This window comes from Hevea brasiliensis, chromosome 9 (assembly GCF_030052815.1).
Source record: "Hevea brasiliensis isolate MT/VB/25A 57/8 chromosome 9, ASM3005281v1, whole genome shotgun sequence".
Taxonomy (NCBI): Eukaryota; Viridiplantae; Streptophyta; class Magnoliopsida; order Malpighiales; family Euphorbiaceae; genus Hevea; species Hevea brasiliensis.
Window position 1 is genome coordinate 78,088,827 of NC_079501.1, and position 19,199 is coordinate 78,108,025.

General features: G+C 36.9%; 1 protein-coding gene across 1 annotated transcript; it reads left to right on the forward strand.

The window, feature by feature from the left end:
- The first annotated feature begins 9,499 nt into the window (after positions 1-9,499).
- On the forward strand, positions 9,500-10,820 carry LOC131182905 (uncharacterized). Its single transcript, XM_058152310.1, has 2 exons — positions 9,500-10,261; positions 10,551-10,820. Exons 1-2 carry the CDS (start codon positions 9,500-9,502, stop codon positions 10,818-10,820), a joined length of 1,032 nt encoding a protein of 343 aa, XP_058008293.1.
- The last annotated feature ends 8,379 nt before the right edge of the window (positions 10,821-19,199 follow it).

The window sequence follows — 19,199 nt, forward strand, 5'->3', positions numbered from 1 at the left end:
TGAGCGAGTTATGGCCAAAAAACTAACTGCTGCCCAAATGGTCAATTTTCAGGCTTTCAAGTCACTAATCCGGATTTGGTCTTTTTTCAAGTCACTTTCTGGACAGAATTTAGGTAGGCTTTCTTCATGAAAGTTGGCACATTTTGTGCCTAGTTTCACCTCTAATTGGCCTCATACCAATTGGAGCCACACACTTAGGGTTATAGGTCCATTTGCACACTGCCCTCTACATCCTTTTCAAACACCAAACCAAACACAAGCTTACCAATTACATCTTCACTTCCCCACAACATTCTGTTTTTGGCACTAACCAAGACCATTCAATTCTCTACATTATAGATTAACTTGGACAGAATATAACCACTTCAAAATACACCAAATGCAGTCACAATTTACAAAGTTCAAACCCAATAATATATATACATAAATACTTCTAATTATCACACATACTTCCATTATCAATTTACCTACCTTATTACTACTATTCCACACACATATATGCTGCCATTTTTTGTACAATATTTCTACAACATTTCATGAACCTAAACACTTCAATCTTCATCATGAGGCTGCCAAAAATTTACACATACACATCAACTTCCATTTTCACTTTTCAAGCTTACCATTCAACTTCACACATGGAATTCAACTTCAATACAATTAAACATTTAAATCAACATCCCAAACTACCATTTACATGCAAAAATAAGCTGTACATGGTGAAGTTCCATGGCTGCCGAAATGCTCCATCACCAATAATTCATCAAACCTCAAAACTTCTTCCATAAATCAAACAACCACAACATCAACTCAAAGTTTAACAAAGAAAGGATGAAGAAATGAACATGTACCTCAAGTGGAGCTTGTCAAAACTCCTTCAAATCTCTCCCTTCTTGCTCCCAAACTACTACCCAAGATGTATACTATAACTTTAATGAAGAACTCTTAAGGAAATGGTGGCTAAATCATGGATGCATGGAGCTTGGTTAAGCTTTGGCCATGGAGGATGAATTCAGTTGTTTTGGAAATGAGAGGTTGAAGATGAAGTTTCAGCCCACATTTGTGATATTTTAATGTCCACTAACTTAACTTAGTGGAGCACTAAGTTTGGTTAATGATTTAATAATCCAAAGTTTCCAATTTTGCAATTTTGTCACCATTCTTCCACTATTTACATTATGTACCATAATTTAATTTTTTTATGACATTTTCAAAGTTTTATATAATTTACTTTTAATGGACATTGAGGTCAAAAGTCAACTCGGGGTGTCAAATGACCACAATGCCCCTATTCGGGTTGTGTTCCCTATTTTTCGGTAACACCGAGTTTTGTCATTTTCTCGATTTCTCGTTTTTCTTTGTACTAATTAATTAATTTTTCTTTGATATTTCTAATGACATTTATACTTCAATAGATATTTATTTAAGTCTTAAAAATATTTTTCAGGATTCCCCGCGGTCTAGGGCTAGTCAACGGTCCACGCCGCAACTTCCCGGTGCAGTCACCCAATGCTACGGTTTTCGGCTCGTTTAACTTGGTTACATTTCATTGCTATTATTTTTCCTTTATTTTTCTTGTATTTTCCTTTCTTGTATTTCATTATTTTATGTCTCCTCACTAACATTTAAATGTAGTTCTAGGCATTCTAGCTGTCTGGACAGACACTGGTCACCGGAACAGTAGAATGCACTACCGAACATAGGGGCGTTACAAATATATTGTCATCTAGATCATAATAGTGCATATAGTCCCTTGACCTAAGACGACATAGTTTTCTCATATATAAGTGGTTTGACTATGATGCCAATTACATACTTGTATAATGTATGGGTATACGGGCGTGTGTTGGCTCTAACTAGTTATATGTGGAGACAAGTGTTCAGTCAAAATGTGATCCATTATTTTAAGTAAATAGGGATAAAGTCCTATGCTATCTAAATTATTATTGATAAATAAAGGTCCTTGTAAGGATAGTTTGACTTAGTTAGAAAAGAGTTTATGATGGTAAGTCTTATTAATCAAGAATTAGAATTTAGATGAGGACATATGATCCAAAGCAATTAGGGTTTGGCAAGCACTATGACCTTATCTAGATCAGGAGTTTATAATGGAGAGACCTTAGTGCATAGTATGTATGATCAATGTTCTAAGAAATGGGATGAATTTCATTCATCACTAATTGGGTAGTCATAACACGCTATGCTAGGGGTCAACCATGAATTATGAGAACAAAGAGTGGAAAGAGAATTTCAGTCTAGGTATGGGAAGAGTTTCAATGATATTAAAGAGTTAATATCATAGTCTCATTGCCAATTAGTCTTGAACTTAGAAGGTCACACACAATGTAGACCCTTATTTTGTGATGAGTATGTGCATTGAGGCCGTGGGAAACCCGATGATGAAAAATTATATGACTGTAAGATGTAATTGGAGGCATGGAGCTGAATTATTAATTCCGTGGCATGATCTTGAAAAAAATAAAAACAATAATAAAGTTTTGGGGAAATTAATTTAATTAAATTTAAATAAAATTTTATTTTGTTTAAATTTAATATGGGTAGTTCTTAAATGGATCTAATTAAGTTTAATTGGGCTCTATGGGCCTAAGAAAGCCTAGTTAGGAATTTTAAATGGGACCCATTTAATTATTTTCTAAAAATTAAAATAACAAAATATCTCTCTCCTTCTTGGCCCCACTCTTTTCCTCACTCCCTATTGGTGCCTTCCATTTTTTCCTGTATTCCTATTGGTTGAAACACCTCACCCATATCCCAGTCTTATTCGAATTCTGCAATCGTAGTTGTTTAAGTCATCTAAACTTTATCACCCTAAGACTCCAAATCCTACCACACCTCTTCCTCATTCCCTATTGGTGCCTTCCATTTTTTCCTGTCTTCCTATTGGTTGAAACACCTCACCCATATCCCAGTCTTATTCGAATTCTGCAATCGTAGTTGTTTAAGTCATCTAAACTTTATCACCCTAAGACTCCAAATCCTACCACACCTCTTCCTCATTCCCTATTGGTGCCTTCCATTTTTTTCTGTCTTCCTATTGGTTGAAACACCTCACCCATATCCCAGTCTTATTCGAATTCTGCAATTGTAGTTGTTTAAGTCATCTAAACTTTATCATCCTAAGACTCCAAACCCTATCACACCTCTCTCCCAAAACCCTATAAATACCCTACTAGAGAAGGGAAGAAAGGGAGGATGGGAGGAAAGAGGAAGAGAAAATTCAGAGCTATAAGAAATTTAGAGATATTCAAGACTCTTTGAGTTCTTCCTTATTTTTTTCTTTTCTTCAAGAAGATTTTCATACAAGATTTCTGAAAGGTCAGTTTTTATTGTTTTCTTTTCAAGATCTATGCCACACAATATTTTAATTCTATGCTCTTTGTCTTCAATTTATTTTATATGTTCATATAGATCATGTAATCATGTTTAATTTGAGGGGATACACAACTTTGCACATGTTTAGTTTCTGTCTCTCGTACTTTTATTATTTTTCTTTATTTTCTTTATTTTTTATTACAAACAAAATTGGTAAGTAGCTCTAAGGTAAGTACCAAAGAGGGCATTTGCGTGGAGCTTATATGGAGCTAAACGGGAGTAAGCCAGGGATATCATTGCCATACTAGAAGAGAAGACCCTTTTTTAAGGGTAGCTTGCCCCAATGGCAACTGCATTTACCAACAAGTAAGTAGCTCTAAACTTCTCGAATAACCATTAGCATGAAATTGTAGTAATAATAGAACTTTTATTTGGTAAATTAAAATTAACTTTGTTTTTAATTTAACTGACTTTTGCGTGTAATTAATTTAAATAAATACTTTGTAAATTAAAATTAATCTTGTTTGTAAATTAAACTAATATTGGCATGTAAAATAAATTTAATTTAATACTTGGTAATTGTAAAATAAATTTGCATGTTAGAAATCTTTATTAGGTTGTGATTGTTTGGGACTTATGTGATATTAGAATAAATTACACATGTACATAATTAACTTAGTTCAATTATCCTTAGGGTAACTTGGTGAAAATTAATTAATTAGGTTAAATAGAAACATAGAGTTATTTGAAATTGAATTTGTTTGTAAATTAAATTCTCAATAATAAATTAATTTTAGTCATCTGGTAAATATCATTTAAATAATTAGCAACCTCATAGATAGGAATTACTTGTGCATAAAAATTGTGTGTAAACAACAACCCTTTTTGTGAATTACTTGCGTGTGTAGGATTAGAATTGCATTTTTTAGGATAAAGTTTAATAAAGGAATAATAAACAAGACTTCTAGAAACATTAGTAGAGGATTGGCACTCGAATTAACGAGGTTAGACTAGGCGTAAGGGGTGCCTAACACCTTCCCCTTACGTACCCACTATCCCGAACCTAGACATTGGGCTATGGTAATGACGGTTGTGGAAACTCTGCAAGGAATAAGTTGCCATCCATGACTCTCGGAAGAAACACTGAATATGTCCCGGTTATTACCCGGGTGGCGACTCCTGTCTATCTATGCCTTCGTGGCATAAATCCTTAGTACCGTGGTAGTGTTATGGGAAGACGGTACTTACCAGTGGTTTGATTCTATTAGGATTGTATGAAGTGCATGTCTAGGAAATGTTGTCTAAGGAGGTGGTACTTAAGTGAGACCATTGTGACTCCACCATCTTTCCTGGGCATTACCTGGTGCATTTTATATAATTCTAATGGATGATATTTCGCCTCACGCCCCCCACCCCCACAGTTTGGCGACTCCACTGGGGACTAAATGGATGGTTACTCCAACATGTTTCTATTAGTCAAATATTATTCCTCTGTTAAACTTTTTGCATTGCACTACACTATCACACGGATCACCCTTACCCTTTTTAGCCCCGTTAGTACCATAGTTTCACTCGAGCTATGACGAATTGGTGAATGCTAGCACCCCATGCCCGTACCTTCGAGGATATAAAAGAGCCACAGCTCCGGCCGTTGTGCTTAATGGACAAGTTCTTGCATGGGTGACCCTTTTCCTACCCAATAAAGCCCATGAGCCATAGATTTCAACCCTAGGTACCCCGTAGATTTTTGTTGTGCTGGATTCGTATCCTTACTGTTCAAACCATAAGTTCTAGTGGTAGTCGAGATGAACCTAGGCCTATGCATAAACCCAATGTGTGTATAGGCCCAAGTCCATTTCAAAACCCATGTTAAGCAAGAGGATGCTTACTTATGGTTAAACTTTAAGGATACAAATCATTTGTTTATAGAGGAAAGGTCGTCCTGGACCACCCCTGTTGGTGCATCTAGTGTACCATAACCTAGGATAGAATTTTTTTTTCTTACCCTACACGTGAGAGTTGAAGGTATAAGGGGGCGAAGATTCAGTTCTGGAGACATTCTTTTCAGTTTATCATTTAGTCTTTGGTCCGATTTTAGTTCGGTTTATACAGTTCGGTTTTGGTTCAGTTTTGGTCGTATTAGTACGATTCGGTTTTGGCTTTGTAAAGGCAAAGGTAAAAATGAAAGTGCATATTCATGCATTGCATTTGTACATAGAATAAGATGTTAAAACCTTGTATTTTTTTTCTCTTGTAGTAAACATAGCTTTAGAACACATCAGGAAGACTTCTAATCAGGTCACTTGGGTTAGGGAGGGAAAGAGATTAGTAAGAGTTATACCTGCGCAAGCTAAAATGGAAGACACTAAGGTCATGTTTAGACAGATGCTTGAAGAAGCTTTGAATGCCAAGATGGCTGAGCTTGAAGGAAAAATCATGGCCAACTTTGAGAAGAAGTTAGAGATGGGTGGGCCTAGTGATGTTCAGGTGAAAAGGCCTGAAGAAGAGACTAGTAAAAAGAAGGCCTTTGATAACGTTTGGGATGAAGAAGATTATCTCCAAGACAAGGCCAAAAAGAAAGAAAAGGGGACAAGTGAGGATATTAGAGTTGTTACTGAGATGATGGAAAAACTTCAGGCCAGTGTGAAAAAGCAAGCTGAATTTACTGGAATGGGGCTGTTAGATGCAGATGACTTTGACATCCACTTGGATGGAAATCTACCCGAAAAATTCAAGATGCCTGATTTGGCTAAATTCGATGGTACTGGTGACCCAAAAACCCACCTTAGGTCTTATCTTATAGTCATGAAAACAACTGGTTTGACTAAGAACCAAGTCACTCAGTTCTTTTCTATGTCACTAGAAGGGGTTGCATCTTCATGGTATCATGGGCTAGAAGCCACTGTGAGAAAAGATTGGGAGGAGCTAGTTAGGAGATTTGTGCAACAATACTCCTATAATATAGCTTTAGATGTTACCCTGAGAGACTTAGAGACCACTAGGCAAAAACCAAATGAAACCTTTTCAGAGTATCTATTGAGATGGAGGAAAAAGGCCATGAAGATGACCAATAGGCCTACTGAAAAGGATCAAGTGCGATTGGTAGTGAAAAGTCTACAGCCTAGTTATTATGAGAAACTTTGTTATTATCCCTTGGCTACTTTTGAACAACTATATGATGCTGGGGTATTAGTGGAGGATGTATTGAACAATGAGAGGAAGAGTTATCAGCCTAAGAGGGGAGGATACCAGTCAGCTGGAAACATTACTAGGGAAAATAAAGTCATTGAGGTTCAAACCGTGTCCCGCACCCCTAGAAAGTTCTCTCAATTCAACCAACCTCTATCTAAAGTCTTCGAGCGGCTCAAAGCTCGAGGCCTCCTCCAACCCTTGGCACCTAGACCACCACCAAACCAACTACCACCCAATTACAATGCTAACCTATACTGCCAATTCCATCAAACTCATGGCCATGACACTGATAGATGTTTTCGGCTAAAACACGAAGTTCAGGACTTGATTGATGCTAAGAAAATAGCTGACCCAGAAAATCGACCCAACACACGCACCAACCCAATGCCCAACCATAATGTTCCACCTCCACCAGGACTTTACATGATTTCCACCACCTCAATTGACCCTGACCAAATTCTCAACCTTATCCAACCTATCCAAAAGCTTGATGAACCTCGATCTGTAATGACAATTGATATTTGGGATAGTTCCAGTGATGAGGAAGGTTTGTTAGATGTTTGGGTTGACTCTGACGGAGAGGAAAAGAGTAGGGTGAGCCACATGACCAAGAGTGGTAGATATTATCCTGATCCACCCATGGAGAAGGACAACGTGAGAGGGAAAGCCAAGGTGTTGGCTGAAGAGGACACAGATGAAGAGGATGATCAGTTCCTTAGGCAATTGAAGAGGACTCAGGCTAGTGTAACGGTCTGGGAATTGCTATTGGCATCAGAAAAACACAGAACCGCACTGACCAAGGCCCTGAGTGTACTCAAGGTCTCCACGGAGATAACTCCAGAAGAGATTGCCAAAGTTGTGCTTATAGAAGATGGGGGTCATATTACTTTCTCTGATCATGATCTCCCAGCTGAGGGGAGAAACCATAGTAGGGCTCTGTTCGTGACCGCCGAGGTTGGAGGGTGGAAAGTGCCTTGTGTGATGATAGATGATGGGTCAGCCATCAACGTATGCCCTCTGAAGATTTTGCCAAAATTAGGAATTTCTATGTCTGAACTAACTGGTTCTGATCTGGTTATCAGGGCCTATGATGATTCAAAGAGAAACGTGATAGGGGTATTCAAGACTATGGTTAAGGTGGGGCCTATAGAGACTGAAGTTGAGTTCACTGTGCTAGACATCCCCATGACATTCTCCTTACTGTTGGGTAGAATCTGGTTCCATCCCTTAGGTGGAGTCCCCTCTACACTCCACCAAAAGATCAAGATCCTGCACCAAGATGGTGTAATCACCGTCAATGCTGAAAGAGATGGGGAAGTAGCTATGCTGCAAGTAGATGGTTCGGTACCACTATTGTCTAGTTTCCAAGTTGCTGGGATCTATGGAGACTGGATGGACCTTAGGGTGGCCACTATGATGAAAGAGATGAAGTTTTTTCTTGGCATGGGTTTGGGAAAACGAGCTAATGGCTTAGTGACTTTTCCAGAAATAAAGGGGCAGATCACTAGATACGGGCTGGGCTATCAGCCAACTGAAGATGAAGAGGGACTCAAGCCCACCAAGTTTATCAGGGAGGGAGCAATTGCATGGACTGATGACCAGGAGCTGCCGCATGTTGAGGAATTAGAATAAGAGGTCAGTTCCATCAAGTTAAGGTCTGCATGGAAGCTAAGCACTTGGACCTACACCCCTAAGTTTGAGTCTGTCTTTTGTAATGCTCATAGTAGTGATACTGATATTGTTATTTCTGATGTACTTGATGACAATTTTGAGGCAAAAATAAATAATATGACTAGTCCTTTTGCTTACTTGTTTGATGTTCATCCTAATGGCTACACACATGGCATTCATAATCATTTAGAATCTGTTTCTGTTAATGCATTAAAATCAATCTCTATTAATTTGGGTACACCAGATGATCCAAAAGACATTAAGTTAGCTGAAGATTTAACCCAAAAAGAAAGAGATAAATTTATAGCCTTATTAATAAAGTACCAAGAAGCATTTGCCTAGTCTTATAAAGATATGCCAGGAATTGATCGAGACATAGTACAACACAAGATCCCCACAGACCCTAACATGAGGCCAGTAAAACAAAAGAAGCGTCGCCTTAGGCCAGAATGGGAAGAAAAGATAGCTCAAGAGGTGAAAAAGCTCATTGAGACTGATTTCATTGAAGTAATTGAGTATCCCGAGTGGTTAGCCAACATTATGCCAGTCCCCAAGAAGGATGGGCGAGTTTGGATGTGTGTAGATTATAGGGACCTGAATAAGGCTACTCCTAAGGATGATTTCCCATTGCCTCACATCGATGTGCTTGTTGACAGTGCTGCTTGCATGGCCATGTACTCTTTCATGGATGGTTTTTCGGGATATAATCAGATCCTCATGGATTTGATAGATAAAGCAAAGACAGCTTTTATCACTGAATGGGGGACTTATTATTATAAGGTCATGCCTTTTGGGCTAAAAAATGCTGGTGCGACTTATCAGAGAATGGCTACTATGTTGTTTCATGACATGATGCACAAAGAAGTTGAAGTATATGTGGATGACATGGTAGTAAAATCCCCAACTATGGAGAGACATTTTGAGGCATTAGAGAAGTTCTTTCAGAGGGTCATCAAGTATAAATTGAGACTGAACCCTAGCAAGTGTGTGTTTGGGGTCACTTGTGCAATTTGTTAGGGCATATGATCAGTAGAAAAGGGATTGAGGTTGACCCAGATAAGGTAAAAGCAATCCAGGAGATGCCAGCCCCGAGAACAGAAAAAGAGATTAGAGGTTTCTTAGGAAAATTATAGTACATCAGTAGGTTCATAGCTAGGCTCACAACTACCTGTGAACCAATTTTTAAGCTACTAAAAAAGAATCAGCCAGTGGTGTGGAATGAGCAATGTCAAGAGGCATTTGAAAAGATAAAGCAGTACCTGAGCAATCCACCAATTTTGTCACCACCCATCCCTAGGGGGCAATGTTGGCACAAGAAGTAGAGAATTTGGAGAGAGCCATCTATTACATCAGTAAGAAACTCCTTGCTTATGAGGAGAATTATTCACTAATAGAAAAAACCTGTTTGGCTGTAGTATGGGCAACTAAGAAGTTAAGGCACTACTTTCAGACCCATCGAGTTATTGTAGTATCCCGGATGGATCCTTTAAAGTACCTATTTGAAGTACCGACGCTAGTTGGAAAATTGGCCAAATGGTTGGTCCTCTTATGCGAATTTGATATTGTGTATGAGACTCGAAAAACCATCAAAGGGCGTGTAGTGGCCGAATTTCTTTCTGAAAATCCAGTTAATGAAGAGGAAGAAGTCGAAACAGCCTTCCCGGATGAGAGTCTCAAGCTAGTAGAGGTCCAGCCATGGAAAATGTACTTTGATGGGGCCATGAATAAGAGCAGAGCCGGTATAGGGGTAGTTTTGGAAGCACCGAATGGAGAACAATTGTTAATGTCAAAAAGGCTATGTTTCCCAACCACTAATAATATTGCAGAATATGAGGCTTGCATTTGTGGCCTAGAGGCATTAATAGCTGTTGGGGCTAAAAAAGTGGAGGTGTTTGGAGATTCAATGCTAGTAGTTTCCCATATTAAAGGTGAATGGGAATTGAAAGAAGAAAAGTTGAGGCCATACCTGGAGTATGCTAAGAAACTATTATTTAGCTTTGAGGAAGTGACAATGAAGCACATGCCTAGAGCTCAGAACCAGATGGCTGATGCTCTAGCCACGCTGGCATCCTTATGGGAGAAGGGTGATCAAAAGTTGACCCAGCCAGTTATCCTAATGAGGAGTAGAATCCCAAGCTATGAAGGGTTAATAATAGCACATTTAGATCTAGAAGATGAGATGAAATGGTATGAGGACATAAGAAGATATTTAGAGGTAAGAGAATACCCACAATCAGCCAATAGTAGGGATAGAGCTACAATTCGTAGATTAGCCACTCAGTTCACTTTGGTGAGGGCAACACTACAAAAGGTTCTTCGAAGGACTATTGCTCTTGTGTGTGACAAAAAAGCAGTCTGAGCAGATAATGGAGGAAGTACATGCAGGAGTGTGTGGTCCTCACATGAACGGAAGGGTATTAGCGGGCAAAATTTTAAGATTGGGCTATTACTGGTCTACCATGGATACTGACTGCTCTAAATTTGTGAAAAGATGCCATGAGTGCCAAATCCATGGGAATTTGAATCACCTACCATCCGATGAACTCTCTGATGATGACTTCACCATGGCCATTCTCAATATGGGGCATAGACATTATTGGGAAGATTTCTCCCACGGCTTCTAATGGCCATAGATTTATCATTGTGGCAATTGACTATTTCACCAAGTGGGTTGAAGCTGAATCTTATAAAGTAGTAGGGGCCAAGCAGATAAGTAAGTTTGTGCGAAAGAACTTGATTTGCAGGTTTGGGGTACCCCACGAGATAGTATCAGATAACGGCAGGCAGTTCAAAGGTGATTTCTTAGAATTAATTACCGAATTCAAGATTTAGCATCACAAGTCTTCACCATACAGGCCACAGACTAATGGAGCAGTAGAAGCAGCAAATAAGAATGTGAAAACCATTTTGAGAAAAATGGTTGAAACCTATAAGGATTGGCCTGAGAAGCTCCCTTATGCTCTTTGGGGTTATCGCACTACTACAAGAACATCCACAGGGGCAACTCCATTCTCTTTAGTGTATGGGACTGAAGCAGTGCTACCCATTGAGCTAGAGGTCAAATCCTTGAGAGTGATACTAGAAGCTAAGATTCCGGAAAATGAGTGGGCCCAGAAAAGATATGAAGAACTAGCTTTGATTGATGAGAAGAGGATGCGAGCCTTGTATCATATGCAGGCTTATCAAAGGAAGATAGCAAGGGCCTTTAATAAGAAGGTAAAGCCAAGAAAGATCAAAGAGGGAGACATGATTTTGAAATAAGCTCGGCCCATCCCTTTTGATCCAAGAGGAAAGTTCAAGCCAAATTGGGATGGTCCATACATAGTCAAAAAGATCTTGTCAGGAGGTGCTGTAAGAATATCAAACCTGGATGGGAATGAATTTCAAGAACCAGTCAACTTAGACAAGCTCAAACGGTACTTTGTGTGAGATAGGCTCGCTAGGCTGTAAACTTACAAAAGACGGTCTAGGCAAAAGTAAGGGTCCAAAAAAAAAATGCTAGATTGAAAACTTGCGAAAGGCGGTCTAGGCAAAAGGAGAGATGAGAGAAGATCTGGATGGAAAACCTGAAAAGGTCATTCAGCAGGTTATAAAGCTTATTTCTAACTTTGGAGGGTTAGAAATTTGGCAAAACCTAATGTAAGAGGGAGTAATGGTGTACCTGAATAAATAAAGAATTTTTTTTATTGCATTAACTAGGAATAGATTTTATAAGATCGCGAATGTTTGTGTCTTGAGGGATACATCAAATGATTAAGTAATTGAACTGCATTGTTTTGATTTAATCTATGCCTTCTAAAAAAAAAAAGGAGCTTGCTAGGTGGAAAACCCGAAAGGGCCGCTTAGGCAAAAGTTAGAGCAAGCCCGCTGAGATGAAAATCCAAAAGGACATTTCAGGCAAAAGTTAGGGCACAGAGAATGGAGTTCATGAAAGAGAAATGAGTCAAGACAGAAACCATGGGGGGAGAGAAGAAAAAGAAAAATCAGAGTGAAATTGTATTGTGACCTTAAGGAAGTCTTTCTTTTGGTGAACAGTTCTTCTAAAAAAATTTTTTATAAGAAAGTTTTTGCAAAAAGAGGTCCCCCAGAGGACTAAGTTTTTTTTAGAATCTAGTAAAATCAGCATGCCTATGATAGGAAGTAGCATACAGGAAACATAAAAATCAGAGAGAATTTTGAGACCCAATCATTTTAAAATTTTCAAATCAAGATAGAAATTTTTTGGTAAGTCCTTAGACGTTGTTTAGGGCGCATGACATAGTTGCGTAAAGCATAGAAGAACATGCATCAACATGTCACCTGTGGGTGTGTAAGGCGTAGAATAACATGCATCACCACAGTTTCAATTGTTGAACTACGAGGGGGTCTGATTCTTCCTCAGGATAGCGAGGGGGATACGTAGGTAGTTTAGGACCGTGGTCCTAAATACGAACCCACAACATTTCATGACAGATATTTTTTTGGTAAGTCTTTAGACGTTGTTTAGGGCATATGGCATAGTTGTGTAAGGCGTAGAAGAACACGCATTAACATGTCACCTGTAGGTGTGTAAGGCGTAGAAGAACATGCATCACCACAGTTTCAAGTGTCGAACTACGAGTGGGTCTGATTCTTCCTCAGGATAATGAGGGGGATACGTAGGTAGTTTAGGACTGCGGTCCTAAATACGAATCCACAACATTTCAAATCACACAGTTATCACTGTTATGAGACCGTAACTAGTCTCATGACGCAGAGTGTATTGACAGAGCAAGATACACTCATTTTTCACATGACACAGTTATTACTGTTATGAGACCATAGCTAGTCTCATGACATAGAGTATGTCGACCGAGCAAGATATACTTGATTCTCATAGCCAATGTTTCATAGTTATTAGAAATTTGAGTTTCACTTTGATGAAACTTGAGCAACGCTTTCGCATTAATTTCAACTTTCGCCAAAGTGGGGGGCAAACTGTAGACCCTTATTTTGTGATGAGTATGTGCATTGAGGCCGTGGGAAACCCGATGATGAAAAATTATATGACTGTAAGATGTAATTGGAGGCATGGAGCTGAATTATTAATTTCGTGGCATGATCTTGAAAAAATAAAAATAATAATAAAGTTTTGGGGAAATTAATTTAATTAAATTTAAATAAAATTTTATTTTGTTTAAATTTAATATGGGTAGTTCTTAAATGGATCTAATTAAGTTTAATTGGGCTCTATGGGCCTAAGAAAGCCTAGTTAGGAATTTTAAATGGGACCCATTTAATTATTTTCTAAAAATTAAAATAACAAAATATCTCTCTCCTCCTTGGCCCCACTCTCTTCCTCACTCCCTATTGGTGCCTTCCATTTTTTCCTGTCTTCCTATTGGTTGAAACACCTCACCCATATCCCAGTCTTATTCGAATTCTGCAATCGTAGTTGTTTAAGTCATCTAAACTTTATCACCCCAAGACTCCAAATCCTACCACACCTCTTCCTCATTCCTTATTGGTGCCTTCCATTTTTTCCTGTCTTCCTATTGGTTGAAACACCTCACCCATATCCCAGTCTTATTCGAATTCTGCAATCGTAGTTGTTTAAGTCATCTAAACTTTATCACCCTAAGACTCCAAATCCTACCACACCTCTTCCTCATTCCCTATTGGTGCCTTCCATTTTTTCCTGTCTTCCTATTGGTTGAAACACCTCACCCATATCCCAGTCTTATTCGAATTCTGCAATTGTAGTTGTTTAAGTCATCTAAACTTTATCATCCTAAGACTCCAAACCCTATCACACCTCTCTCCCAAAACCCTATAAATACCCTACTAGAGAAGGGAAGAAAGGGAGGATGGGAGGAAAGAGGAAGAGAAAATTCAGAACTATAAGAAATTTAGAGATATTCAAGACTCTTTGAGTTCTTCCTTATTTTTTTTCTTTTCTTCAAGAAGATTTTCATATAAGATTTCTGAAAGGTCAGTTTTTATTGTTTTCTTTTCAAGATCTATGCCACACAATATTTTAATTCTATGCTCTTTGTCTTTAATTTATTTTATATGTTCATATAGATCATGTAATCATGTTTAATTTGAGGGGATACACAACTTTGCACATGTTTAGTTTCTGTCTCTCGTACTTTTATTATTTTTCTTTATTTTCTTTATTTTTTATTACAAACAAAATTGGTAAGTAGCTCTAAGGTAAGTACCAAAGAGGGCATTTGCGTGGAGCTTATATGGAGCTAAACGGGAGTAAGCCAGGGATATCATTGCCATACTAGAAGAGAATACCCTTTTTTAAGGGTAGCTTGCCCCAATGGCAACTGCATTTACCAACAAGTAAGTAGCTCTATACTTCTCGAATAACGATTGGCATGAAATTGTGGTAATAATAGAACTTTTATTTGGTAAATTAAAATTAACTTTGTTTTTAATTTAACTGACTTTTGCATGTAATTAATTTAAATAAATACTTTGTAAATTAAAATTAATCTTGTTTGTAAATTAAACTAATATTGGCATGTAAAATAAATTTAATTTAATACTTGGTAATTGTAAAATAAATTTGCATGTTAGAAATCTTTATTAGGTTGTGATTGTTTGGGACTTATGTGATATTAGAATAAATTACACATGTACATAATTAACTTAGTTCAATTATCCTTAGGGTAACTTGGTGAAAATTAATTAATTAGGTTAAATAGAAACATAGGGTTATTTGAAATTGAATTTGTTTGTAAATTAAATTCTCAATAATAAATTAATTTTAGTCATCCGGTAAATATCATTTAAATAATTAGCAACCTCATAGATAGGAATTACTTGTGCATGAAAATTGTGTGTAAACAACAACCCTTTTTGTGAATTACTTGCGTGTGTAGGATTAGAATTGCATTTTTTAGGATAAAGTTTAATAAAGGAATAATAAACAAGACTTCTAGAAACATTAGTAGAGGACTGGCACTCGAATTAACGAGGTTAGACCAAGCGTAAGCGGTGCCTAACACCTTCCCCTTACGTACCCACTATCCCGAACCTAGACATTGGGCTATGGTAATGACGGTTGTGGAAACTCTGCAAGGAATAAGTTGCCATCCATGACCCTCGGAAGAAACACTGAATATGTCCCGGTTATTACCCGGGTGGCGACTCCTGTCTATCTATGCCTTCGTGGCATAAATCCTTAGTACCGTGGTAGTGTTATGGGAAGACGGTACTTACCAGTGGTTTGATTCTATTAGGATTGTATGAAGTGCATGTCTAGGAAATGTTGTCTAAGGAGGTGGTACTTAAGTGAGACCATTGTGACTCCACCATCTTTCCTGGGCATTACCTGGTGCATTTTATATAATTCTAATGGATGATATTTCGCCTCACGCCCCCCACCCCCACACACAATAGAACTAATGTGATCAAAACAATATTAATTTTATTAATTATTTAGATGGTTTAATTGATTAATAAAATTAATTAACATAGTTTGCAATAAGATTACAAAGTATCTAGCATGAGTTGAAACTAAATTCAATAGAATGGGTAATAAAAAGAAAAATTAGCTTATATTCAATTATTAAATAGAAGATTATAATTAAAAAAAAAGTGTAATTTAATATAATTTATATTGGATATAAATTATAATGTAAGAAGAATTAATTTGGCTAATATGGATTATGAAGCCAAGAGAGAAAATGTGGCTTAGTGGCTTGGTGATGAAGTGAAATGTGATGCTACGTGCCATCATGAGATAGTAACAACTCATCAATTTAGTTGGATGAAAAGAAGACACATAGAAAGATTGTCTCCTTAGTGGAAAATAACCGATTTCCACTAGCCAAGTTCCTAAACTTGAGAGATTCCACCAAGTTTAGGGATTCCCATATCCCTAAACTATAAAAGCCAATCCACATGCAAAGACGAGAGAGATTTTAGAGTTTTAGAGAAAACTTCTTCTTCTTCTTCTTCTTCTTCTTCTTCTTCTTCTATCAAGAAAAGCTAAGGCCTTTCTTCATCATCTTTTTTCTAATTGATTTAAGATGAATTAGAAGTTTTACTTTTGAATCAAAGTTAGAGAAATTATTTCTTTAATTACCCAAGAAAATAAAAAGACCTAAAACCTTTATCCTTTGTGCTTGGTTAGCCAAACCAAAGAAAGTGCATTAAGGTGAAATTGGTTCAAAGGTTGTGTCAAGATCACATGGTTTGTGTGGATAGACTAAAGGATCTACACTTGGAGGTCTAGCTTCCCAAATTGGTGGTTGAATGTGATTTTGTGCCCATTCAGGTAAAATCCTTAAACTTATGTTTAGGTAAATAAGATTGTTCTAATCATAAGTTTTATAATGGCAAAATAAGCTAAAAGACCAGTGTTATAAGAGTTGTAACAATATATTAGGCATATTAATTGCTAACATAGAAATGAGATTGGTTGCATGTGATACATGACACCTAGGTTAATTAGAATTAAAATTATCTAATTGCCCAACCCCAATGCTTCCACTCCTTTAATTAGTATTAGAGCCATCATATTTTGCTATTAGGACCTTGATTTTAAACTATTTGTTGGTTAAGGGTTAAGAAACTTCTGCATTTCAAGAGTTAAATTCAAGTTTCTTTGTTTTTTCCAGTTACAGGGTCATGTAATGACAACTTCATCTTTACATAGGTGGTGTGATGACACGCTTAGCCATTATAATGGTTGTGTAAACATTACATGAGTTGTGTAATGGAAATGGAAACAAAATTAGGAATTTTGACATTTACACAAGTGTTGTAAAAATTACACTGGCCATGTAATGGCACACTTGGCCATTGCACAAGTAGTGTAAAAGATACACGAGTGGTGTAATGCCAAAACATAAAGAATGTATCATGAGATTTGTTTTTACATGGTTAGTGTAAATGTTACACAATCGTGTTAAATCCTTTCTTGAAATAAATATTGACCCAAAATTTACCTTTATTCCTTCCTAGGGTTCACTATCTATATCACCTAATTCCCTTACGAAAGTGACAATATCATCAATATGCCGCATTTGTCATCTTGAAAACTACATTACTAACACGAATATCCAAATAAAGAACAATATAGATCTTTAAGCTTATTTACAAACTAGAACTTATTTGTGGGTGGTGAAAGGCTAGAAGAATTGGTGGGCTCTATAGTGCTTTACAACACCCTAGCCAATGATCTGGCTTGGGTGAATAGCTCTCCAGGCAAAAGGTAAGTGAACAAGGTCCCTCCCTAATGATAGGATTTTCCTGCTTTGGGAAGGATGGTGTTGCACCCCTTGGGGCATTCCAAGCTTGCCCTATCTACCAAATATTTTAATTCAAGTATAAAATAAAGTCGAAACAGTTAATAATAATAATAATAATAATAATAATAATAATAATAATAATAATAATAATAATAATAATAATAATAATAATAATAATAAAAGCATCAAAATGGAGCTTTTAGAATTGTCTATTCTCCTAGTCCACGATCAGAATATATCACTCTTCTTATTGAAGAATTATAATGGAGTTATAAATTGCCTATGAAAAGAACGATCAATAAAACTCGAACTTCTACCTAATTGAAAGATTTTAGTGAAATTTATGTTTCACTTGCAAAAAGAACTATGGGTGATATTTGAACCCTCATTTTTATAGTAGCACTAAAAATTTGTAACACCCCTATTTGCATAGCCTAGTACATTTCACTGTTCTGGTGACTGGTGTCGGTCCGGACAATTAAGGGGATTAGAACCATGTCTAAGATAACTAGATAAGCCCTGAACACAAATAATTAGTAATTGTCAATTAGTTAAGTATAAATAAGAAAAACAGAACACAAGAAGTTAAATGAGCCAAGAGTCACAATGATGGGTGACCTTCTCGGGAAGGACTACGAGGTTGATTTAAACTCAAATTTCGAATCGTAAAATGTGATGCTGCGGTCCTTAGGACTATTGCGAACACAGTGAAAAAGAGAAAATCATGAAAAAGATTTGTTAAGCAGGTCAAATAATTAGGTCAGGGATCCGAAAGAAATATTGAATTATTTGCAAACCGGATCAAACTGGCGAGGGGCAATTTGGTCAATTGACCCCTAGAGCTGACTCCTGACCTAACTGTCAAATAAAATCGGAGAAAAGAAAATTTAGGATCAAGAATTAAATTAAAGAACTAATGAAAAAATAAATGCAAAAAAAAAAGGAAAAAAAATAAGAAAAAGTTTATGACATCACCTTCCATGACATCATGGATGACCTCATAAATAATTATTGAATTAATGAATTTATTTTGACCAACTCAAAAAATGAGGATAAAACAAAAATAATTGAAAAAGAAATTTGGTCTTCATTTTCCTTCATTGCCGTCTCTCATCTCTCTCTTCTCTCTCTCAAAATTCTCCATTAGAGCTTGATTTCAAGCATTTCCAAACTCCCCAAAGTGGACATAAATCTCCCAAATTTCTAAAGAAAACTTGCTATTACCACTAGACAAGAAGATTGATCAAGAAATTTTGAAAGAAAAGTGAAGGATTTGGGTGGTTGAATTTCAAAGAGAAAGCTTAGTAAGCTAAACTTTGTATTTCTAATTTAATTATTATGTTTATAGTTGAATAAACTTAGAAATTATAAAAAATGGAAAAGAAAACAATTGTTGGAGGACCATATGTGAATTTCGGCCAGCCTATGTAGGGGAATGATTTGCATGAGTTTGATTGAATTAAACATGTTAGAAAGCTTGAATGAGTTGAGAAATTATGTTTATATGTTTTGATTTAGTAAAATGTAACAAAATTAGTGAGTTAGGATTTTGGACCTAGGGTTTGGGAGACAAAATTTTGAGAATTGGTCAAATGGTGTATTTGACCTAGTTTGAGCTGAAAAATGGTCATGTATTACCAATTGTGGTATGTTGGAAGTGTTGGAATCAAATGGAAATTCGGATTGGATATGTTCATTATGCAGACAGCATGACCAAGGTCCCTTTCAAGGACCAAAACTGAAAATTTACCAACCCAATTAGTGTGAGGCCAA

What these genes read in the sequence shown, in the direction of transcription:
- LOC131182905 (XM_058152310.1), top strand. Translation starts at nt 9,500, where the DNA reads ATGTTGGCACAAGAAGTAGAGAATTTGGAGAGAGCCATCTATTACATC. An exon ending in CTGATGCTCTAGCCACGCTG is followed by an intron (nt 10,262 to 10,550) that starts GCATCCTTATGG and finishes ACAAAAAAGCAG; the next exon opens with TCTGAGCAGATAATGGAGGA.